Source organism: Neofelis nebulosa, chromosome X (genome assembly GCF_028018385.1).
Source record: "Neofelis nebulosa isolate mNeoNeb1 chromosome X, mNeoNeb1.pri, whole genome shotgun sequence".
NCBI classification, from domain to species: domain Eukaryota; kingdom Metazoa; phylum Chordata; class Mammalia; order Carnivora; family Felidae; genus Neofelis; species Neofelis nebulosa.
The window spans coordinates 36,890,754-36,917,234 of record NC_080800.1 but is presented as its reverse complement, the minus strand read 5'-3'; the positions used below and the strand labels follow the sequence as shown (position 1 = coordinate 36,917,234).

Sequence of the window (26,481 nt, the reverse complement as noted above, 5' to 3'; positions counted from 1 at the left end):
GGGATGGTCTGGTGGCTTTCTAGTAGACTTGGTACCACTTACTTCCTATTGGCCTTAGCTCTGGGCTCCAGCTCAAAGTCCAAGACAACAGTTGAAGTCCCAGAGTGCATAATCCTAGATATTCTTTATAGTAGCTGCAGCCTTCCTTTGTTCTCAAAACCCAGCCACCTCTCACTTGCCCCCATGCCTTCATAAAATTCCACCTAGACTTGAACTTTGAATCCATAAGAATGAGAAGTTGAAAAGCTGCATATTTCAGACTACTGTTTTAAAACATTAATGTTAGGAGCGCCTGGGTGGTTCAGTCAGTTGAGCATCTGACTCTTGATTTCAGCTCAGGTCATGATCCCAAGTTCATGGGATCAAGCCTCGCATCAGGCTGAGGTACACTGAGTATGGAGCCTGCTTGGGATTCTCTCTCTGTCTCTCTCTCTCCCTCCCTCCCCCTCCCCCTCTGCCCTGCTCTCATAATCTTCCCCCCACACACACACAATAAAATACTAATGTGACATTGCATTAAAGCTTTCCTCCATTCATGACTTTTTATTTACTTGCCTTGCTACATTTCTCAAATGGTTTGTGTTTGTTATGGGTACCCCCAAAATTTTGAGTCTCTAAGGCAAAAACACACTCATGCATGCACATTCAGATAGTCCCCACCCTGGGGCTGGCTCACTTAGTGAGTTGATACTGCCTTCCAGTTGATACCACTGAGGACCAGACTACTCTTAGGTACTCAACAGGACCAAGCTGGCATAGGTTTCTGGGCCTTTGGTTATATAAGTCTTTAAAATTTGTGAGTTCTTTGAAGACAAGAACTATCATCTTTTTCATTTCCATAACCCCAGTAAATAGAAGTGCACTGCCTAAGACACAGTAGGACCTCAATTTGTGGGTGGATGCATGGATGGATTAGTCAACAAGGAATCACTTCTTCCCACTGATGGTGACATAGTGAGTCCCTTGCCTGCCCCTTCCTGCCTCAGTTCTTACTTGCCCTTTTGGTCAACGAGCAGGCAGTTGAGATTCATGATCTATTCTTTCTTATTTTTCTTTTTTAACATTTAGTCATTTTTGAGAGAGAGAAAGAACAGGGGAGGAGCAGAGAGAGAGAGGATCTGGATCCGAAGCAGGCTCCAGGCTCTAGCTGTCAGCACAGAGCCCAACGCGGGGCTTGAACCCACAAACCGTGAGATCATGACCTGAGCCAATGTCAGACACTTAACTGACTGAGCCACCCAGATGCCCCAAATATTCACCATCTATTCTTAGCTGTCCATTGCATCCACTGCGTGCCTGGACTCCTCCAGTCCTGGGCTCTCCTAGGGACTGGAGGGGCAAAGGCCCGTGCGCACACCTCAGACAGAAGACTCCTTCTTTTCATTCCTTTCTACTATTTCTGCCTTGATAGGAAGCACTCAACCTCTGCCTCATCCCACCACTAGTTCCACCGAACTTTGGGTGAATATGTGATGAACTGGATCAGACCAGTCCAAAGGAAAATTTGGGGAAAATTTGGTCTGAGCACTCTTTTGAAAATGTTGAAATTCCAAGCATCTGTATGCCACCTGTGAAGTTGCTGTAAGGCTAGAACGGTGGTTCTCACTTTATTACTCTGTGCCTCAGTTCCTCATCTGTAAAGTGGGAATAATAAGGGTATCAACCTTACAGGGTTGTTTGAGATTAAACAAGGGAATATAAAGAGTTTTGACAAGGGGCGCCTGGGTGGCACAGTCGGTTAAGCGTCCGACTTCAGCCAGGTCACGATCTCGCGGTCCGTGAGTTCGAGCCCCGCGTCAGGCTCTGGGCTGATGGCTCGGAGCCTGGAGCCTGTTTCCGATTCTGTGTCTCCCTCTCTCTCTGCCCCTCCCCCGTTCATGCTCTGTCTCTCTCTGTCCCAAAAATAAATTAAAAAATAAATAAATAAAAACATAAAAAAAAAAAAATAAAAAGAGTTTTGACAAATAACTAGTGTCTAGTAAGTGCTCAATAAAAGTAGCAATTCGGTTTTGTTTTGTTTCAATTTATATAGTTTGAGAGACAGCAGGGGAGGGGCAGAGAGAGAGAGAGAAGAAAAATAGCAATTCTTATTGTTGGTACTACTACTGTTACTCTCAAAAGTTAGCACTTGGGCATAAGATTTGCAAATACCAAGGAGTTTATTAAAATATAGATTTCTGGGGTACCTGGGTGGCTCAGTCAGTTGAGCATCTGACTCTCGGCTTTGGCTCGAGGCATGATCTCATGGTTTCACAGGTTCAAGCCCCACATCAGGCTCTGCACTAAACGCAGAGCCTGCTTGGGATTCTCTGTCTCCTCTCTCCCTGCCCCTCGTCTGCTCTCTATCTCTATCAAAATAAATAAACTTAAAATATAGAGATAGGTAGATAGATTTCTGGACCCCCTTTTCAAATTCTCGTGTGGGAGGTCTGGAGTGGGGCCCAGGAATCTCTGTGTTTAACCACTCCAGCTGATGTTGCTGCAAGTGTTCAAGAAACCACACGACGTAAGACCTAGGAAATTTTTGTAACTTCTGGTTCCTTACTTTAGAGGGGTAGTTTTGTTTTTGTTTTTTTTTCTATTTTACATTGCGCGGGTGTGTGTGTGTGTGTGTGTGTGTGTGTATCTCTCTATAGGCTAGTCTGGGAACCTAACACTATGCATAACATTACTGCTATGGGAAAATACATTCCCAAGTTCCAAATTTCAAAATTTACAGTCTTTAGATATAGAAACCATTCAGAGGATGAAGACTCCACATGTGCATTCTACAGAGATTTGGGTGAACTTTTGTGAACCAGCTGTATATTACTAGTTTCCTAAATGTTAGTACAGTTGACCTCTAAACAGCACAGGGGTTAGAGGACCCAATCCCTGCACAATCAAAAGTCCACGTATAACTTTCGCTCCCCAAATACTTAACTACTAATATATTAGTGTTGTCCAAAAGCCTTACCAATGACATACTGTTGATTAACAAATATTTTGTATGTTATATGTATTATATATTGTATTCTTCCCATTAACTAAGCTAGAGAATAGAAAATGTTATTAAGAAAATCATAAGAGGGGGAGCACCTGGGTGGCTCAGTCAGCTCTTGATTTCAGCTCACATCATGATCCCAGGGCCCTGGGATTGAGCCCTGCATCAGGCTCTCCACTGAGCATGGAGACTGCTTGAGATTCTCTATCCCTCTGCCCCTCTCCCACTTAGGCACTGTCTCTCACCCTCTCTCTTGCCCTCTCTCTCTCTCTCTCTCTCACTCTCACTCTCACTCACTCACTCTAAAAAAAATAATAAGTCTTTAAAAAAAGAAAATCATAACAGGGGAGGTATCTGGCTATGTAAGTTAGTAGAGCCTGCCACTTTTGATCTTGAGGTCATGAGTTCTAGCCCCACGTTAAGTGTAGAGATTAATTAATTAAAAGATCCCTTCTTATTTCTAGAGAGCGAGTGAGGGAGAATAGAAAACTTGTCAAGAGGGGCGCCTGGGTGGCGCAGTCGGTTAAGCGTCCGACTTCAGCCAGGTCACGATCTCGCAGTCCGTGAGTTTGAGCCCCGCGTCGGGCTCTGGGCTGATGGCTCGGAGCCTGGAGCCTGTTTCCGATTCTGTGTCTCCCTCTCTCTGCACCTCCCCCGTTCATGCTCTGTCTGTCTCTCTCTGTCCCAAAAATAAATAAAAAACGTTGGAAAAAAAAAAAAAAAGAAAAGAAAACTTGTCAAGAAACTCCCTGTACCTAACACACTGGCAAATACATACATATATTTATATAAAATTGTAATATAAGCTCCAGATCTGATGAGGGTACAGGGAGATAGGTACTCAGTGCTAATGGGATTGTAATTGCAGCAACGTTTAAACAAATAAGAGAAATACATTTAGAGCACTGTATTGTATTTATTGGGAAAAAAAAACCCACAAGGAAACCCTTACAGTTCAAACCTGTGTTGTTCAAGGGTCAGCTGTATAATATTTTAAAGAGAGCATTTTACTAGACTACTTACACTATGCATTTAACCTCTGAGTATCACATGATGCCATCATTTAAAACTGGTCACTGCTTTATCTTCACATTGTTCTCATTAGGCATCTTTGTAATTAATTAACGTACGTACTTATCGTAAGGCATTTTTATGTATGGTGTGCCCCAAACACTTAGAAATCATAAGGCTTTGTCTTCTATCAGTATAAACAAACCTAACCGTAACGTGAAAGATGTGTACAGGCAGTATTTGACCTGCACACTAGCATTGTGATGCACAGTAGGAAGGAGGGGAAAAAAGAGCTACACCAAAACAACCCCAAAAAATCCCCACCTATTTTAGAGAGGTTAGGAAATAGACATGGCAGCCTAGCCAAGATCATTTTTAACTTTTCACCTTTCAAAGCAGACTGTCGAATGAGCCATTTCGTTTAAGGTAGAAATTAATATTTTAATCTTACTTCTACCCTACTGAGATTATTCTTTAAAGAATGAAATCACTTGTCTTCAGAAAGGCAAATTTTGGATCAGATTTGTGGGGGTTTCAAAATATATTTAGATTCTTTTCAGTGTCTTCTCTTGCTGTGTGAATTTGCAAATTCAGAAGGAAAAAGTCCATGTCCTTGATTTCCTGCTAAAGGATGCCAGCACTGATACTGTTAATAAACAGCCCTAGTAATGGGGCGCCTGGGTGGCGCAGTCGGTTAAGCGTCCGACTTCAGCCAGGTCACGATCTCGCGGTCCGTGAGTTCGAGCCCCGCGTCAGGCTCTGGGCTGATGGCTCGGAGCCTGGAGCCTGTTTCCGATTCTGTGTCTCCCTCTCTCTCTGCCCCTCCCCCGTTCATGCTCTGTCTCTCTCTGTCCCAAAAATAAATAAAAAACGTTGAAAAAAAAAAATTTAAAAAAAAAAAAAAATAAACAGCCCTAGTAAAACAAGCATAAACCTTTTGTGAGAACATTCCTCCCTATAAGGAGTTGGGTTTGCCCTTTCCCAAGATTTAGATTTCTGTGAAAATTCTTTTAGACGTGTCTTGGCTAGAAAGCATTCTTTCATTTTGTTCTGTATCCATGTTACTGAATGTTGCTTCTGTCAGAGGCGAAAAATACTGCAATTCTGAAATAATGACCAATTTTAAATAAGAAGAGAAATTTCCCCATTGGCAGAATTTGAACCATCTATTTAAAGATGATTTTCTAAAAAGTGACACATAAGACTCCTATTGCACCAAGTTTCATTGAATGAGTAAGAGATTATTGAGAAGACACCACCGGAAATCATCAGCCAGCTTTCGTAAGAGGAAGATATGGTGTAATGAAATGATAAATATGAAGCTCTGAATTTTTGCAAAGAATTATGAGTGTTGATTGGATTTTCTTCTTTGCGTTTAGCTGTATGACAAAATCAACACAAAGTCTTCGCCACAAATCAGGAATCCTCCGAGCGATGCAGTACAGAGAGCCAAAGAGGTAAGTGATCTATCTTGTAAATGTTATCTGGGTGTCCTATTTGCTACCTTTATTGAAAACATTTCTGCTGCACAGTAAGAGGTGGTTTTCTTGGAGTCACAGCTGGACCATTATACTCAGATTTAGTGTTTCTAAGTTTATCACTGAACATTTTACATACAGGAAAGAAAGAAAAGCCTCAGCGGCAATGTTGCCTCGATTTCTAGTTCTGGTTCTGCTATGTAAACTTGAACATGTTAATATATCAATTGTACTTCTCTTTTTTTTTTATAAGTAAGTTATTTTACTGCACTTGGTAGAAATAGGTTATGAAAATTAGAGTTGCTTTTTTAAGGTGGTAACATTTGGAGGTTAATTAAACATCTATAGCAATTAAGTATACTCAGTTCAGAGAGATGTCATTTCCGTAAATTGTCAGTGTATATGGCTGTATCCGTCACAAACTTTTTTTTAAACTTTTTGTAAAATTCATTTTTATTTACTCCATACCCAGCATGCGGCTCGATCTCACAACCCCGAGATCAAGAGTTGCACCCCCTACTGCCTAAGCCAGCCAGATGCCCCAACTTTTTTATTATAGAAACATGATAATGCAGAAAGTTTGGATAAATAAAAATCCATCCATAATCCCTTCACCCTAACACGGTAATTTTCACTTTTGTGTGTATACTTCCAATCACTACCGTTTGCATATACATTTTATATCGCTGTAATCAAAGCATATCTTTTCTTACCGGACATATTATCATTTTTCCAGTGTTTATATTTGGTCTTCACAAATACAGATTCTAATGATGGCATAAATCTTCTTTGCAATCACTAAATTATAATGAATTAGCAATTCTTCCATTGTTAGACATCTGGGTTTTTTCTTCCACTTTTTGATGTTATAAAAATCTTTATGCAAATTAGCATTTCCCCTTTAAAAAACTATTTTTATAAAGTAAGACTACTAAGTGAAAGGCACGAAAGACCTAATCCATTCCCTATCCATAAGGGATTAAACACAACAAGACCAAGGGGGCGCTGCTGGGCCTGCACATGTGGTCAAGCCCACCAGCCCAGGAGAGCTTCTCTCTGACTTAGGAGACCACACCTCGCTGTGGAAAATGATAGACTGTGAGAATAGTGGGGAACCAGAGAGAACACACAGTTTCATCCTCAAAGCCTAAAATGCACCAAGGAGAAGCTGCTTTTCTGCATTAAACAGTACAAAGGAACAGCATAACCAGCACTTGTCAAGGGTTCCTTTAGATAAGAAAGGAATCCTGTAGTATTTGGTCTTTTTTGTTCTTCCCTGAGGAGGTATGCCAGTGAAACCTAAGCCTTAGGTTAAGTGACCTCTGAATGTTCGTTCCTGCCCCAGTATTAGATTCTCCAAGGTGAGGTGAGACATTCCTCTGGGCAGATGACTTGTGTGCCCCCTGACACCCAGTCCCGTTGAAGCAGTCTTTGATTGGCTCAACTTTGGGAATTTACTACAGTGTGTGTAACTACTCTATGAGGGGCTCCTGGGTGGCTCAGTCAGTTAGCGTCTGACTCTTGGTTTCAGCTCAGGTCATGATCTCATGGTTTGTGGGTTCGAGCCCTGCATTGGGCTCTGCACTGGCAGCGTAGAGCCTGCTTGGGATTCTCTGTTTGTCTCTCTCTCTCAAAATAAAGAAATAAATAAACATTAAAAAAAATTAACTACTCTGTGAGCCCAACCATCTACAGTTAGAACCACAACAGGTTTACTCTGGGGGCGGGGGGGCAGGAAAAAAAGAGGCCCCTGGTCTCACGTCACATAGTCAAACTGTACATGGATAGACTGCATCCTGGTGGTAACAGATAACTTTTGAATGGAAAGACAAGTTTTGTGTTCTTGTTGTTTTTAACTGCACTCTTGGATTCCCTGGCAGTGAATCCTGGGAACTATTGGCAGAGGTATGGTTTTCTCTGATAACTGTGGAGAATATCATTGATTCTGCCAGGCTGCAAGGAAGATAACTTGAGTGTTTCTCTTTTTTAAAAGGTTTTTATTTGAGCCTGTGTCATTTTAATCTTTCTAAAAGGAAAGACTGTTTTGTTAATATTTTTTAAAAGCTGCTATTAACTTTTATTACAGATTCATTTTGGTAGTGAGTTTGGAAAAAGATTTGTAGACATATTTTCCCATTAAGTTAATTAAGTTACTTACACCTGTAGTAAATCTGTATAGTGGACATGTCATTTTGTTTTATATTTTTCAATAACCTTTTCAGTTACAGTTAGGTAATGTAGTCAGAGAAATTATAGCGATTTATTTTATTTTTTATTACCATCAACAGAGTCCTTTTATATTAATAATCTTTATTAATACAGCGATGAGTATTTTCCAAACTAATTGTTTTGCCTGCCATAAAAATCTATTCATAATTTTTCATTGAAGAGAATCTTCGATTTTCTAATGCTGGCATCCTATTTATACTATTGCCATCTTGCTTATTTTTTAGGTATTGGAAGAAATTTCATGTTACCCTGAGAATAATGACGCAAAGGAGCTAAAGCGTATTTTAACACAACCTCATTTCATGGTGAGTGACAAACTTCCGTACAACTAAAACCTCACTTTCAGAAGAAGTTTTTAATAATCCTCCTAAAATGTAGCTGTCTCCATCAGATATGTCGTTACACGTTAAGATCCTTTTTGTTTACTTTGTGTCCCAGTCCTAAAGATGCCATTCCTGAGGTAGCTCCTCAAGGACTGTGTGGTCATCACACAAGGGGTTTGCTTCCTGCCTGGACGGTTCTTAAGTCACTGGAACTGTTTCTGTTACTTAAACCACAGAGAACTCAAATTGGAGACAGTTTTCACTAATAAAAAATTCTCTGAACCTAGGTGGTTTATTGGAAGAATACCATCTCTGGACAATGCAGAACTCTTGCACTTTCTTCAGGCATTTCTAACGCTAAACAGTTAAACAGGACTCAAAATAGATGGAGATACCTTTCTGTGGAAGTAGGTCCAGAGTTGTCTACTTAACTTCAGTTCAAAAGCATGATCACAAATAGAAATTCATGTTGAATATAACATTTTTAAAACATTATCGGGACACCTGGGTGACTCAGTCAGTTAAGCGTCCGACTTCGGCTCAGGTCATAATCTCACAGTCTATGGGTTTGAGTCCCGCGTCGGGCTCTGTGCTGACAGCTCAGAGCCTAGAGCCTGCTTTGGATTCTGTGTCCCCCTTTCTCTGACCCTCCCCTGCTCACGCTCACTCTCTCTCTTTCTCTCTCTTAAAAATAAACAAACATTGGGGCGCCTGGGTGGCTTGGTCGGTTAAGCGTCCGACTTCGGCTCAGGTCATGATCTCGCGGTCCGTGAGTTCGAGCCCCGCGTCGGGCTCTGTGCTGACAGCTCAGAGCCTGGAGCCTGCTTCAGATTCTGTGTCTCCCTCTCTCTGACCCTCCCCCATTCATGCTCTGTCTCTCTCTGTCTCAAAAATAAATAAACGTTAAAAAAAAAAATTAAAAAAAAATAAAAATAAAAAAAATAAATATTAAAAAAAAAAAAAAACATTATCCATATCAGGGGCACCTGGGTGGCTCAGTCAGTAGAGCATGTGACTCTTGATCTTGGGGTTATGAGTTTGAGCCCTACGCTAGGGGTAGGGATCATTTAAATAAATAAATAAAACTTAAAGAAATTAAAAAAAAAAAAAACATTAGCCACATCAGTATATGTGGGATATATGCAAAGAGTGGAAAATCCAGGTGATTACCCCTTGGGAGAAAATGTGACTTAATAACTATGGTCTTTTAAAAAAAACAACAACAACAACAACAGACTATGTTCTTATTACTACTATTGAGGTGATTTTATTTATTTATTTATTTATTTATTTATTTATTTATTTATTTATTTATTTATTTAGAGAGACTGGGGGAGAGAGATTGCAAGTGGGTGAGGGACAGAGAGAAGCAGAGAAAATCCCAAGCAGGCTCCACACTCAGCTTGGAACCCAACGCAGGGCTGGATCTCATGAACTCTGAGATCATGACCTGAGTCAAAATCAAGAGTTAGACACTTAACCAACTGAGCCACCCAGGTCCCCCTGAGGTGATACTTTTAAAGTAACATTAGCACTATAACAGGTATATCAGTTAAGGTGAGTTTTGCTGTACATGGTACTTTATGATACAATGTTTTTAAAACTTTAGCACAGCCATTGAAATAGAAATTTCTCCTCAAAGTGACCACTTAGAAAGAAGTAATTACCATATCCACCCTAACTCTCCCACCCACGCATTGAAGGCTGAAGTCAAGTAAAATCCTTGAGAATATTTCACCTGATTCCCCTATGACATCAGCTCTCTCCAGTGAGTGACAGGAAATCAGGTTCTGCACCTGCAGGTGAATGAATTCTTACAACTTCGGTGTGTGAACATAGGACTCGCCTCAAATCCTGCCTCTGGCATCAAAATCTCTCCTAACACCTCTGCAGGCCACATCGACCTTTCTCTTCTGTAATTCCTTCTGCACTTGATTGTGTTCGCCTGGGGAACATTCTAATAACGTGCCAGCCTGCCAGAGCAGGTCCCTTCACCAATGAATGAGCACAGCTCAGCTCAGCTTTGTTGTCCTCACTGAACTTGTGATCTCATTTAATGGTTGTCATTAACTGTTTTATAGACCAGGAAAATGAAGAGAATACATACCTTAATAGTATCCTCAAGCTTGAGAGATCACAAATATTAGGACTTAATTACCCTTAATATTGTTCCTGATGGTTTCACAAATGTAGGCCATGTTTCCCCAGATCGTGATTAATTCTCCTTTTGTGACATCATGTCTTATGTCATGTAAAAGTGGTGAGAGCTCTGGGTTCAGCCTTGATGCCGTAGCCCTGTGAATTCTGACTCCCTGAGCCAAACTCACGGAGTTGGAATAATTACGTAGATGTACATTACCATGCTTAGCACAGTGCCTGATGTATGCTTCATGTCTAATAAATGCTCACTAATGAATATTAGTCGTTTACTCCCTGGTGTCTTATCATGTGTAGGGTACATAGTAAGTCCTCAGCAAAATATTGAATAGATTAGGAACTTGCCCATTTGCAGACTGGTTAGCCTTGCCCCAACGGACTGTCCTGTGCTGTGCAAGTGCTTCTCATAGGTAGAAACCTGTAGGTTTTGAACAGACATGTCTGTCTATAAGTTGCTAAGTAACCTCAGTTCAAGTCATAGAACAAGGGGCACCTGGGTGGCTCAGTGGGTTAAGCATCTGACTCTTGACTTCAGCTCAGGTCATGATCTCAGTTTGTGAGCCCCACATCAGACTCCATGCTGACAGTGCAGAGCCTGCTTGGGATTCTCTGTCTCTTTCTCTCTCTCTCTCTCTTTCTCTTTCTCTCTCTTTCTCTTTCTCTCTCTCTGCCCCTCCCATGCCCTCTCTCTCTCTCTCTCTCTCAATACATAAAATTGTAAAAATTTTAAAAAATAGAATGAAGTTAGAACCATTTGATACCAGTAGATCTTTCAGATTTGACATAAGCCAAATAAAGAAATTAACATATGCCCAAATAAGCTTTTTTTTAAGGTTAAGTTGTTTTGTTTTGTTTTTTCAAAATCATTAAAGGTCAGATTAACCCCATGTCTCACAACTTACTCACCTTTGAGGCCTTGATTTATTTTGCTTTTCTGAAGTCAGAGAGAAGTTAATATATGCATTGCTATTAGCAAACATTTTCAAAATAATAAATCTTTTAATTTCTGAAAACCTAGCTAGATGCTGAAAAAACATTTTCATTCATTCATCAAATATGTAAATGCCTACTCTGTGCAGGCGTCAAGCTCGGCACTAAGGACAGTGGTGAATAGGACAAACAAGTCCCTGCCCTCGTGGAATGTCTGTTGTAGTGGGGATGGGGTGCAGGATGGATAGGTGGGCTGGAGACATACAGTAAACAAGTAAACTAACAAGGTGGGGGCGCCTGGGTGGCTCAGTCGGTTAAGTGTCCGACTTCAGTTCAGGTCGTGATCTCACGGTCCGTTAGTTCGAGGCCCGCATCGGGCTCTGTGCTGACACCTCAGGGCCTGGAGCCTGTTTCAGATTCTGTGTCTCCCTCTCTCTGACCCTCCCCCATTCATGCTCTGTCTCTCTCTCTCTCAAAAATAAATAAACGTTAAAAAACTTAAACTAACAAGATAATTTCATATCATGATAATAACTATGAAGAAAAAGAAAGGATAGTGGGGCAGAGGTGATAGTAAAGTGGGAGGTACTTCAGGCAGTCAGGGGAAAGCCCCTCTGAGGAGTTAATACATGGGCTAAGAATTGTTATCTGAAAGAACCAGCTTTCTGAACACCCAAGCGTGGGGAAGAGTAAATGCAAAGGCCCAGAGCAGGAAGGAGCTTTGCAAGATCAAAGTATAGAAGTAAGGCTATCGTGGCTGGGATATAGCAAATGAGGGAAATAATGGTGTAAGAAGAGCTAGGAGAGGTTGGCAGAGGCCAGGCCAAGTTAGGGTCTTCCAGGCCGTGGTAAGGAGTCTGGATTTTCTCCTGATTGCGGTAGGGCAGTACTGAGTGACTGCAAGCAGGAAAATGTGATCAGATCCACACTTGAAAGATCCCTGCGGCTGACGTGCAGAAAATGGATTCTGGTAGGGATGAGAGTTAAAAGAGGGAGGCCAGTTGGGAGCCTGTGTGAGTGGTGGTAGGGGCTTGGAGAAGGAGGGGCTGGTGGAAAATGGGCAGACTGGGATTCATCAGTGGAGATGGTTAGACAGGACAGGACTTGCTGATGGTTGGGATGTGAGGGAGTATGGCTAACCCCATTTTACAGTTCAGACAGGAAATTGCGCCCTAGAAAGGTAACGAGGCTTGCTTGAGGTCGCTCACCTAGTAAGCAGCCTCGCTGAAATTCAAAACCCAGATCTTGCTGGCTCCAGAGCTCATGCTCTCAAAGTTGTTTGACCTGTAATGAGGACCCATTTTCCTATAAACATAACTTGAGCTCCCTGATTATTCCCAAATAAGCATATGTTTAGATAATATCCCATGTGGGAAATAGAGTTCTGAGCTATATATACTATGTTAAATAAACTTGTACTGCTGGAGCTTTTTTGTCTTGTAAGCATTTTAAAGTCATGGTTTCGGGGCGCCTGGGTGGCTTGGTCGGTTAGGCGTCCAACTTCGGCTCAGGTCATGATCTCACGGTCCGTGAGTTCGAGCCCCGCGTCGGGCTCTGTGCTGACCGCTCAGAGCCTGGAGCCTGTTTCGGATTCTGTGTCTCCCTCTCTCTCTCCCCCTCCCCTGTTCATGCTCTGTCTCTCTCTGTCTCAAAAATAAATAAACGTTAAAAAAAAAAAAAATTTAAAGTCATGGTTTCAAAATCTTGTGTTTTTTTTTATTTTTATTTTTTTACATTTATTTTTGAGAGAAACAGAGCGTGAGTGGGGGGAGGGGCAGAGAGAGAAGGAGACACAGAATCTGAAGCAGCCTCCAGGCTCTGAGCTGTTAGCACAGAGTCCGACGCGGGGCTCCAACCCATGAATCGCGAAATCATGACCTGAGCCGAAGTCAGAGCTAAGCCAACTGAGCCACCCAGGAGCTCCAAATCTTAGTATTTTTAAGAAAATATTAATAGCTTAAAGGGAAATACTTTAATACTTGTAATGTGTTTTTATTATACCAAGGTTTTGGAGTTATTCTTAGCATAGTTATAATTTCACATTTATTCAGTTATCTGGTTTTTTCTTTGCTTTCTGATCAAGACATAAGTGTTTAACATTGAATTACCTGACACTTAAAAATACAGATACTTGTGGGGTGCCTGGGTGACTTGGTCGGTTGAGCATCTGACTTCATCTCAGGTCATGATCTCATGGTTCATGAGTTCGACCCCGCTTTAGGCTCTGTGCTGACAGCTCAAAGCCCACTTCAGATCTACTTTCCCCCTTTCTCTCTGCCCTTTCCCCACTTGCACTCTGCGTTCCCTCTCAAAAATAAATAAATCTTAAAAATAAATTAATTAAATAAAAATACAGGTACTTGTGAATATTTGCACTAATTAAAGAATAAAAAGGAATAGATGTAAATTATTTTTTAAAGTCTGTATTCTATCTTTAGAGGTCATGATAAAAAATCACACCTAATCCCTTTTTCGATTATTCCATCTGAAAGACTTTTTTACAACAGACTGGATCATTTGCTTATTGCAGTTGTTAAAAATACAAAACATTTAAGGATAAAGACAAATATTAACAGACTAGAAAGTTAATGAAGTTAATGCTTCTTTTTTTTTTTTTTTTTTAAAGAAATAGGATCTAGAACAGAAGATTTTAAAAGCAAATTTGTATCCTACTTTCCCAAAAACCAAGGTGATTAAAATCACCTTAGGTGGTGGGGCGTTTGTGTGGCTCAATCAGTTAAGCAAACTTTTAAAAACATCACTTTAGGTTATCATGATATTTTTATTATTAAGTGGTCCATTGTGTAATTTGTAATTAAGAAGCCAGAGGAACCACTCTTCAAACATAAAATCCATATTTTTCCTACTCATTTTAAAGTAGACTTTTTTTCACCGTAGTCTGAAGTTATTAGCTGTCTTGTCCATGACCTTCCTACAGTACAAAAAGTGAAGGGATTTCTTTCCTATTACACAATTCTTAGGTAATTAAAAATAACAGCTATTTCAGCTTAGTAACTGCCAGTTCCTCGATTATACCGCATAACATATTTGAAGAAAAATATTCAAACTTAGACCACCCTATTGTTTTATTTTGCATATTCTTTTTTTAATGGCAATCTATAAGGGGCCCCTTTTTCTCTGTTTACATACACACTAGAACTTTAGGGTGAGTTTTATTTTGTGGTGGCAGTCTTTACAGTGGCAAATCGTGGTTCATAGCAAGTATGACCTTATTTAGTGACATAATTTGAGTATTCTTCAATTAAAGTTCTATTTGGACATTATTTTGTGATTGTGAAACTTCTCCTTCCCTAAATATGCTAAATACAAGTGTTTGCTTGTGTGATTTAAAAGGATGAATAGAAATCATTTGCAAATACACTAAATACAAGTGTTTGCTTGTGTGATTTAAAAGGATGAATAGAAATCATTTGCAAAGAGCAGCATAAACACTTTCTCCAACCATGTAGCACATTCTCCTGATGAAAGCTTTGTTCTCTATTTACCAGGCTATATATCCTGGAGTCAGTCATACACAGCATTGTTTTTTTTAAAATTCACTAATTATGGAAGATACATCTATAGTTGATATGATGAACCTAATATTAGAAGATGAAGTTTTTCAGTTTGTCTATTAGTGATTTTTGCTTTCTTCCCTACCTATTAGTCTCTTAAGTGGCCACAATTAACCTGGGAAAAGAGGGATTTGCCCACATAGCACAACGACCACACTTGGGCCTGGGGTACCAGTGCAGGGTGTAGTCAGGGCAGTGGTCAGGAAGCCAAGGTCAAGCTATGCACTGCTTAGTGCCCCTCACCCAGACCCCAGTTTAGACCAGCCCTCTGAGATCTTGGAACAATCTGCCATTTCCATTAGAAACCCACATGCAGGGGTGCCTGGGTGGCTCGGTCAGTTAAGTGTCCGACATCAGCTCAGGTCATGGTCTCACGGTTCGTGAGTTCAAGCCCAACGTTGGGCTCTGTGCTGACAGCTCAGAGCCTGGAGCCTGCTTCGGATTCTGTGCCTCCCTCTCACTCCGCCCCTCCCCTGCTCACTCTCTGTCTCTCTCCCTCAAAAATAAATAAACATTTAAAAAAAATTTTTTTTAAAGAAACCCAAATGCATACCTTGCTCCAAGCATACGTTCTGTTGATGACAGATCAATACCACCTTCTTTACGATTTTACTGCATTGTTACCTTTTTATTTTTGCTTTGTCTGCATGCCTTTCAAATTAAAATAGTCAAGTCATGACTTTCATAAGCTTTTTAATTAAATAACTTAATTTGAGATGCTAAGGGTTATACTTTTAAAGCCATTATAATTGCATTTCATTATCTCCGGATATTTCATTACCACACAGATCACAGATTAAAATAGAACCAAGTTTATAGTTAGCACACAAGAAAATACAATCCGTGTAAAGCTCCAAACATACTGACATTCAGCCGTAAAATTCTCTTTGAAGTAGAAATGTTCAAATATTCATGGTCATTAAAAACTTTTTTATGAGGACACAAAAAGTACAGAAAGTGGAAGATTATCCTTTTCTAGGGGGGAAAAAAGGGATTTTTATTATCCAGTTTCACCGAGATGACATATGCAGATATCAATACAAGGAAATCACTTTTTCTGTGTTTAAAGGCTTTGCAAAAACATTCATAATAATAACTATCAACTTATTTTTCATTTGGGCAAGTGCTCTAGAAAATCAAAATAATAAAAGCATTGCATAGATTTAGACTTGAGCTCCACATCATATGTGTTATTTGGAAAATTACATTTTTTTCAGGTACACTTGTGTGTGTTTTCATTTTTTTTTTTTTGACAAAGTCACGTGTTATAAATCATCTTCATCCTTTGGGTTATATAAAGGAGTTATTGGATAATGCCATCCGGAAAGACATTTGCTCAATACACCAATTATTGCTTTGTGTCTTTTTAAATTTGTTTCCATTTTAAGCCCTAGCCCAAATGTGCCACCTCTGTTTACAGATGATTCTTTCTACTCAGTTGTTTGGAATTGCGTCACGTCAGTCTTTATTTGAAATAACACATTTCTGCCGGACTAGGACTGTTATTAATATTTTACTTTCTTCACCAAATACCAGGCCTTACTTCAGACTCACGACGTAGTGGCACATGAAGTTTACAGCGATGAGGCATTGAGGGTCACACCTCCTCCCACCTCTCCCTATTTAAATGGTGATTCTCCAGAAAGTGCGAACGGAGATATGGATATGGAGAATGTGACCAGAGTCCGCCTGGTCCAGTTCCAAAAGAACACAGATGAGCCCATGGTAAGTAGGAAAAGAAAGTCTTCTAGACTTTAAAATCCCAGCCCGAGTTAGGGCACCCCACCTCAATCTACACTACCAGGAGGTAGGGAGGGAAGGAGGGCAGGGGTAGTTTTAAAGCCATCCGTTTCTAGCTCCTACACTACCACCTCCTAACCCACACCCAGAATTGTTCCACCTGACCCCATGCCCAAGGCCTCTTCCCACCTGTCCTTCCACAGACACTCTTGTGCTTTGCCAAAGAACAACATACCTGGTCTGTTACTCCAGCAAAAAACCTCTGGGGCACAATTTGAAATATTGGGGTTGAAAAAGTGAATGTCTAATGACATTGTGAAAAACATCCTTTTATAAGATCTTTTGCCTTCAAGAAAATCAGAGGAAGGCTACTTTGGAAGGCATTCTAAGAATCAAGTGATGTGGCTAAATAACATTCCTTCCATCCACATCTGCATATTTAATACAAATTCATGTTCTCAGCATGCAGGAACAGCATCAGGATAAGATTAATGCTGAACCTGCCTCGTTCTCACAGAATCTTCATAGATGGGGAAGATCAAGGAAAGGCTCCTTGGTGTCAACCGAACAAAACAGGGCCTGGGGTGGGAGGACAGAGTGAGACCATCCAGGCAAACCATGGAGCATGTGCGGAAGCCCAGTAGTCAGAACGGCTCATACCGTAGTTTGAGAATGGAAAGAAGGCACCACGGCTCGAGTGTAGACAACGGTGCATGGCCAGAATAGGACACACCAGTGTTGAAGGACACATTAAGGATTCTGTTCTTTATATCAGAGATAGTGGGAGGCTGTTGGAGAGTTTCAGTCAGGGAGAGAAGACCAGATTTTCAGTTTAGAAAGACTCCCTGTGGAGAATGGATTAGCAGAGGAGGAGGACGAGATAGGTAGTGGAGAGGTGACTGCCTCAGGACTGGGGAGAGTGGATGGAACTGGGGGCTAGAGGCACAGATACCAAATGGAAGGAAGTGAACAGATTTAACAAAAAGAGTAAAATCAATAGACCTGGATGACAGATTGCCAATGGGGACTGAAGGAGAAGCAGTCACCAAGGATGTCCCTTAAGCTTTAGGTTTTCACAACCAGATGGACAATGATGCCACCCACTGAGATAAGGACTATTGGAAAAGTTCCATGTTTTGGAGAGGAATCCTATCTTTGGGGGGGGAGGGGGCGGAGAAAAGGCATTCAAACTTACACGTTCATCTTTTCCTCAGAGCATAGAAAAGGGATATTGGGATATAGAAAAACAAATTCCCTACTTGAGAAAGTTGCCCAGTTGCTTTGCAGGTTAAAGGAAGAGCTACCAAACAGTGATTCTGTGACTGCAATTTCCAGAGAGCCCTTAACTCTAGATGTCTCCAGTTGTAATTCTCACTTAGTGATCTTTGCCGCTTTTCCTGTATTATCCCAGTGCTTGCAGCAGACCGGGGACATGCCAGTCACTTCACCCCTTTATGGTGCCATCCAAACAACCCTTTGGCTTAAGGCCCAGGCAGTAACAGCTTTTGGGTGCCTTGGGCAAATCACTTCAAGTTTGTTCATAGTTTGCTTAGCAATTGTTGCCAAAAGCATACTTGGCCAAATGACCCACCCCCAAGATCCCACCCAGCTCCAGAAGTCTAATATCCATTTATTCATTTTATATAGTCATTCACCCATTTAGCAAATGTTTATTAAGTGCCTACTATGTGAAGATCGCTGTATTGGATGCCAGTGATGTAGTGGCAGATAAGACACAGCCCCTTCCCAGAACTTACTTTCCACGGGGCTACTGACGTTAAACGGGTAAATATGCAGTTTAGCACAGTTTGTTGAACAACAGTTATGAGAGAGCTATAGAAGAGCGAAGGCTGTGACAGAGAGGCAGGAAGAAGGGGTGATGTTCAGCCACGCAAAGCAGACAGGAAGAAGGAAGGGACCAGAAGAAGGAGGTCTAGGTGTCTTGTGATCATCATGTTCCAAAGCAGCCCAATGACATCTGTTTGATCTTTTGTATGGTGGCTGACTACCTAAAAACATAGGCTGAGTAAGAGTATCCCTGAGTTAGTTTTTTCAGGAAGGATAAAATGGCCTTGAGTCTCACCAAGAGTCTCCTTAAAGAAGCCCTTCTCTGTTATTTGATCCTAGTGAAGGTGTGTATTCTCCTTTTGACTGGTTGCCATAAAAAATGGGAATTATTTTATGTAAAATAGATATTCTCAACAGTGGAGTACAAATCTGTTACACTTAATACAGCTTCATTTGCTTGCTTAATTTTCTTATCAAAAGCATTATATTACTGTGCAGCATATACCTATGTGATCTTTTTTGCTTTTTGGACCTTCTATAATGTGTCCAACTATGCTAGATTCACCCTGCAAGGGTGATACACTCCCATTACGCTCTTGTTTTCCCATTTGCAACTCACCTTGAAATTACTTTTCAGTCGATTGAGACTCCCTTAGTTGCAAGTGATAAAGACCAAACTTGAACTAGCTTAGACAACAGGGGAAAGGCTTATGTAAACAAGGAACGGCCAGGAGTCTACCCCAAGCTGGCGTAGGTTCACGAGTAGGCACCCAGCCCAGGTGGACCAATCCCTTCCCTGGAATTTGGGAACTTGCGAACAGAGAGATGAGTCAGTTCCTCTCTGCAAAGAAAGGTTTGGGGCAGGCAAAATAATAAATGTTGTTAACTCTACTTGGTCCCCTAATCATGAGAGACCCTGTCTGTCTCACCACTATTGTATATTCACTGATGAATAGTCTCATTCATTATGTGCCTAACAGAGTGCCTGCCACATAACAGGATCATGGTAATGTTGGTTGAAAGAATACATTAATTTATTCATTTCAAGGATGGAACCCCCATCATACTATCATTTCCCTTATGAAATTAGATTTGAGTTACATATTAACTTATAACATTCTTCCAGGAGCACCTCTCTTGGTAACCATACATGCTTTATGAATATCCAAGTTGGAAATGAAACTTGAACATTACAGTTGAATGTTAGGACTAGAAACATTTGATATACCAGTCCTTCACATTGCTTGCCCACCACTTCTAAGGACTGCAAAGTAGGAACCAAGCAAAGTTATATTCTGTGGAATTGTACAAATTCAGAATCTAAATTATAAAGCCTCAAATATGTTTTCCAACAGAGTGTTATTCTCCAATGAAGAAGATAAGATAGTCCTCCTACCCTTAATCATTTTAAATTCAAGACCAGTTTTCACCAAGGGAGCTTGTTAAAAATATAGATTTCTGGGCTCCATTCCAGACTTCCTTAATCTAAATCCAAAGAGTGAATTTAAAAAGCAGTATTATTTAAAAGGTCCCCATGTGACTTTTAGGATCAGCCAGGTCTAGTACCAAAAAAATATGCTTATGAAAGTTTATCTTATAATAGAGAATAATGGGAAAACAAAAAGTAATCTCCATAGACTAGTAGTCTGGCATTAAATATGTGGAGCTTCTGCTTCTGGCCAAGGTGGAGTAACAAGGACCAGATTTACCCTCTCACCTGAAATAACCAAAAAAAATTTAAAAACAGACAAAAATTACATGAAAGAACTGTTTTCAAGACATTGGACATCAGGCAACAAAGGATAATGATCCCTAAGAAACAGGAAGCAAATGGGGTGAGCCTTATGATTTCCCGACCTTACTGACTTGAGGGAGTTTCCAGGCCACAACACAGAAAGGGAGAACTGAGGCAGAGCATGCAGACACCCTGAATTGAGGAGACAGAGCTGAGAATCCGAGGAGACCTAGGCACCTAAAGTTTATAGGACAGAGGACTGAAGAGGAGAGAGCTGCACAGAGAGAGAACTCCAGAGATCTGTAGATGATCCCCCTGAAGTATTTAAGTTATGATTAGTGCATTTATGAAAGGAAACTACCCAGAACCAAGGAAAAACCATCCAAAAGGATTAGAAGGAACAGTACCCAACACTCACTGCCTGTTAACCACCAGCTGGACTGGAAATATGAATTCATGGTACATTGTATGGAGTGCTCAGGAAGATCTTGTCTCAGTAATGAGGAATAATTAGCCCTAGGTTCAGAATTTCTCAAGACCTGCCTAACAGATCATGAAAGCAAGACCCAAAAGATCAAACTAATTGACCCAAGTAACTGAACTATATCCCAGAACAAAGCCTAAGAATATTTATAGGAATAACAAAACGTCTAGCATGCAGCAAGATAAAATTCACAATGTCTGGCATTGAATCAAAGATTACTAGGCAGGTAGAGAAGGGGGGAAATGGGACCTATAAGTGGAGAATAATCAAAACAGAACTGACAAAGATACTAGAATTAGCAGAAAAATACACTATAGGATTAATGGCTGATTAGACATTTGAGAAGAAAAGATTAGTGAACTCAAAGACATAGCAATAGAAACTATCCAAAATGAAACACAGAAAAAGAATTTTTTTTAAACGGAAAAGGCATCACTGAGCTCTGGGACAACTTCAGGCAGCCTAACATATGGCTAATTTGACTCTATGAAGGAGGAGAGAGTGAGGAAAAAAGGATATTTGAAGAAATAATGGATGAAAATATTCCAAGCTTGATGAAAACTAGAAATCTGCAGGCGCAAGACCACAATGAACCCCAAACCCAAGAAACCTGAAGAAAACCACATCAAGGTACATCTTAATCAAACGGTTTAAGAAACCATAATAAATAGAAGACCTTGAAAACAGAGATAAAAAAGAAATGTTACGTAGAGAGGAACAAAGATAAGGAGGGCATCAGACTTACCAGAAACAATACAATTGAGAAGATCAGTGTCTTTAAAGTACTGAAAGAAAAAACAAAATTGCTCAACGTAGGATTCTAAACCCAGCAAAGGTATGTTTCAGAAAATGAGGGCAAACCAAAACCATTTTCAGACATACCACAACTGAAAGAATTCATTAGACCTACAGGATAAGAAATGTCAAAGGACATCCTTATTGTTTAAATCTCTTTAAAAGATAATTATCAGTTTAAGCAAAAATAAAGGCACCATGTTTGGGGGTTATTATATGTAAAAGTAAAATGTATAACAGCACAAAGGTCAGGAGAAAGGAAGTAGAAGTATACTGTTAAAAAGTTCTCATACTATATGTGATATTGTATAATATCACTGAAGGTGGACTGTGAAAAGTTAAAGACGTACACCATAAACCCTAAAGCAACCACTAAAACAACAAAACTGAATTATAGCTAGTCGGACAACACGAGAGAGAGAATAGAATAGAAATAAGCTAATCCAAAAGAAGGCAGAAAAAGAGGAAAAAGGGAACATGGAACAGATGGAACAAATAGAAATTAAATATCAAGAAGATATATTTATACCTGACTGAATCAATAATCCTGTGAAATGCAAATAGTCTAAATTGCCCAAATTAAGAAGCAAAGATTCTCATATGGGGCGGGGGGTGGGGCAGACCCAATTATATATTGCCTGCAAGAAATGCTTTATACATAAAGACAAATAGTTTCGAAGTGAAAGAATGTAAGAAGCTCTATTACGATGTCATTAATCAAAAGGAAGCTGGAGTAGCTATATTAATATCAAAGTATAATTCTCAGACCACACTGTGATTAAATTTGAAATGAATAACAGAAAGACTTCTGGAAAACTCCCCAAGCATTTGAAAACTAAATAACACAATTCTAAATGACCCATGGATCAAAGGAAAAATCAAAAGGGAAATTAAAAAGTATTTTGAAGTGAATGAAAATGAAACAACATACCAGAATTTCTGGGATGTTGCTAACTCAGTACTTACAGAGAAATGTGTAGCATTAAACACCTATATTAGAAAAGAAGTATCTTAAATGACCTCAGCTTCTACCTTAAGAAACTAGAACAAAAAAGAGCAAATTAGGGGCACCTGGGTGGCTCAGTTGGTTAAGTGACAGGCTCTTGGTTTCAGCTCAGGTCATGATCTCACAGTTCGTGGGTTTGAGCCCTACATCGGGCTCCATGCTGACAGTGCAGAGCCTGCTTGGGATTCATTCATTCTCTCTCTCTCTCTCTCTCAAATTAATTTTTTTGAAAAAGAACAAACTAAATCCAAAGTGGGTGAAAGAAAAGAAATAGTAAAGATCGAAGTGGATGTTAAATAGAAAACAGCATAGAGAAAAATCAATAAAACAAGCTATTTCTTTGAGAAGATCAGACTGATCAGGAAAAAGAAGACACTAATTACCAATGTCATGCATAAAAAAAGTGACATTATTACAGAATCTACAGACAAAAAAAAATTACGGAAATCTTATAAACAACTTTATGACAAGAAATTCAACAACTTAGATGAAATGGACCAATTCCGTAGAAGACAGAAACACCCCAAAGCTCACTTAAGAAGGAATACACTGAATTGCCCTACTTTATTTAAAAATTGAATTTGTATGTCCATCAACTGATGAATGGATAAAGAAATTGTGGTTTATATACACAATGGAATACTACGTGGCAATGAGAAAGAATGAAATATGGCCTTTTGTAGCAACGTGGTTGGAACTGGAGAGTGTGATGCTAAGTGAAATAAGCCATACAGAGAAAGACAGATACCATATGGTTTCACTCTTATGTGGATCCTGAGAAACTTAACAGAAACCCATGGGGGAGGGGAAGGAAAAAAAAAAAAAAGAGGTTAGAGTGGGAGAGAGCCAAAGCATAAGAGACTGTTAAAAACTGAGAACAAACTGAGGGTTGATGGGGGGTGGGAGGGAGGGGAGGGTGGCTGATGGGTATTGAGGAGGGCACCTTTTGGGATGAGCACTGGGTGTTGTATGGAAACCAATTTGACAATAAATTTCATATATTGAAAAAAAAAATTGAATTTGTAGTTAAAAACCATTCCTCGAAGAAAACTCCAAGATGGCATTACTGGTAAAATCTACCAAACATATGATAAAGAAGTAATACCAATTCTACACAAATTTTCCCCAAAATATTGAAAAGGAAGGGATTCTCCCCAAATCATCATCATCATCATTATCATCATCATCATCATCATCATCGTTATAATTAGGTGGCTACCATTTTTATCCTGATACCAAAACCAGATAAAGACATTACAAGAAAAGAAAACTACAGACTGGTATCCTTCATGAATATAGACGCAAAAATTCTAAACAAATTCATACCTTAACAAAAGAAGAATACATCATGACCAACTGGAGACTAACCTAGGGATACAGCTCACTTCTAATAGCCAAAAGCTAGGGAAAAAATTCTGTCCATGAATGGATAAACAAAATGATATATCCATACAATGGAATATTCAGCAAAGACAAAGAATGAACTATTGATACATACAACAATATGACTGAATCTCACATTGTGAATTTTTGAAAAGCAACAAAAAAGAGTGCATACAGTATGAGGGACCATAGAGTAGGGATAAGGAGTACAAGGATGGGAGTAGATTATCAGTGGGCACAAGGAAACCTTTATGGGTGATGGTTATACATATGTATAGATATATCTAGATATATCTATATGTGTATATATATAGATATATGGGCACAAGGAAACTTTTACGGGTGAGGTATATATATATATACACGTGTATATATATACGTGTATATATATATATATACGTATATATATATATATATACACGTGTATATATATATACTCCATCGTATATATATACATATATATATATATATATACACACACACACACTCCTCAGCATAGTAATGAGTGTGTATGTGTGTGTGTGTATATATATATATATGTGTGTGTGTGTATATATATATATATATATATATATATATATATCCCACAACCATTACTATATATATACTCAGTATAGTAATGGTTCCACATATGTATACATATGTCAAACCTCTCAAATTGTACACCTTGTGTGTCCAATTATACATTGCTTTTATTGAAAAGCTTTTAAAAATGACTAGCAACATGGAAAATAATTATAAGTAGAAAACTAAAATCACAAAATAAAATATATGTATTACTATTATTATAGCAATCAAAATACCAAAAACAACATTTTTGTTGGTGGTTTTTTCCTTCATTTTCCAAATTTTCTTGAATGTTTTCCTAACTTTTATAAATAAAATTATCTACAGTGAAACCACATAAAAAGGAATGGTAATTCTATTTTACTTAACTTTTTACAGGGAATCACTTTAAAAATGAATGAGCTAAATCATTGTATTGTTGCAAGAATTATGCACGGGGGCATGATTCACAGGCAAGGTAAGTTCTGTATGTGATTCTTTCCCTCCCTAACCTTTTTTCCTGCAGCCTAGTGGAGAAAGTATTTTTTTTTGTGATCCATATAAAAGATCTGTTTAATCTGTGGTCCCCATAAATGATCTATTTAAGTTATCTGTCTTTGGTTTTTATCACCATTGGCCTCCATTTGTTCATATTCATCTCTGCATACTCCAGCCTGTGGATAAGGCAGGGAGGGCATATTATAGTTCTGTTGCTGGAATATCTCTCAATCACTGTTTGGATCCTGACTTAGGAAAGACCCTGGGGGATAAAGCAAAGTATCACACCTGGCCCCAGGATACATGGAAGGCATCTATTCTGGGACATACATACATACATACATACATTCATTCATTTATTCATTCATTCGTATTTGTTTGTATATATAGAATGGCAATTCAAGAATTGCTCTCTTAAATTTACTCGGGAATGAGATACACCATTTCTAAATTAGGAAATTAGAATTTGATAAATAATAATATAAAACTTCAATGGTAAAATAAGAGATATCAGATCTAGATTAAGTTTTTAATACTTGCTCCAGTAATTGCAGTCATTCTGAGAAAGGAATTCACTGAGGCCTGCAGTAAAGGTGTTTTTGAGAAAAGGGAAGGCAAGATTTGGACATGCAGCTTTAGCCTCCTTTCTGAAAGGGCTGAGTTATATGTGCTAGTATTTAGAGGCTGATCCAAAAATTATTCTCCTTTGCAAAAAATTAGGCTTCCTTTCTTTGAGATCAGGTTCTTTTTGTCCTTAGCACCTCTTTGCTTTTTCCTTAACCACCCCCCCCCCCAAGAGCAAGAAGTAACACTGTAAGCATTTCAGTGCCTTTCCATCCTCTTTAGAAACGACCACTGTGTACACAGATGATGCCTGGCACTACTGCTGGCTTCCCGGGAATCATTATAGGCTACGTGAGTAGACACTGCTCACACAGGAGAATTGGTTTTAGACTCCAGGATGAATTTTCTGTTTATTATTTGTAATAATTTGCTACAAATTCAGTAAAGTCACAACATTACTGTTTCTGTAATCTCTTCCTTGTATTACTGTGTGACTGGGACCTACCATCTCTGATAGAAGTGGTGGACAGCAGGGGTGCGTGGGTGGCTCGGTCGGTTGAGCGTCTGACTTCGGCTCAGGTCATGACCTCACAGTCCGTGAGTTCGAGCCCCACGTTGGGCTCTGTGCTGACAGCTGACAGCCTGGAGCCTGCTTTGGATTCTGTGTCTCCCTCTCTCTCTGCCCCTCCCCTGCTCACACCCTATCTCTCTCTGTCTTTCAGTAATAAATAAACATTAAAGAAATGTTTAAAAAAGAAGTGATGTACAGCAGAGTGCCTGGGTGGCTCAGTTGGTTAAGTGTCCGACTCTTGATTTCGGCTCAAGTCGTGATCTCACAGTTCAGGGGATCGAGCCCCATATCCGGCTCTGTGCTGACAGCATAGGACTTGCTTGGGATTCTCGCTCTCCCTCTCTCTCTGCCCCTCATCCCCCCCACCAAATAAATAAACAAAACTTAAAAAAAAAAAAAGAAGTGGGGGGGCCCTTGGTGGCTCAGTCAGTGAAGTGTCCAACTTCGGCTCAGGTCATGATTTCACAGTTCATGGGTCCGAGCTCATGTTGGGCTCTGTGCTGACAGCTCGGAGCCTGGAGCCTGCTTCAGATTCTGTGTCTCCCTCTCTCTCGGCCCCTCCCATGTTCATGCTCTGTATCTGTCTCTCAAAAGTAAATAAATGTTAAAAAAATATTTTAATTCAAAAAAAGTGGTGTGGTGGACATCCTGGTCCTATTCTTGTTTTTGAAAGGTAGCTTTCCAA

The 26,481-nt window shown here is 39.7% G+C and overlaps 1 protein-coding gene across 15 annotated transcripts in view; it reads left to right on the top strand.

Annotated features, from left to right (window-relative positions):
- The window catches only part of CASK (calcium/calmodulin dependent serine protein kinase), a 357,939-nt gene that overhangs the window by 287,895 nt on the left and 43,563 nt on the right, over nt 1–26,481 (top strand). For all 15 annotated transcript variants that reach the window (XM_058713427.1, XM_058713438.1, XM_058713431.1 and 12 more), the window contains 4 exons: nt 5,374–5,451; nt 7,926–8,006; nt 16,223–16,411; nt 24,563–24,641. In XM_058713427.1, the coding sequence (XP_058569410.1) occupies nt 5,374–5,451; nt 7,926–8,006; nt 16,223–16,411; nt 24,563–24,641 (427 nt within the window). The remainder of the gene's footprint in view (nt 1–5,373; nt 5,452–7,925; nt 8,007–16,222; nt 16,412–24,562; nt 24,642–26,481) is intronic.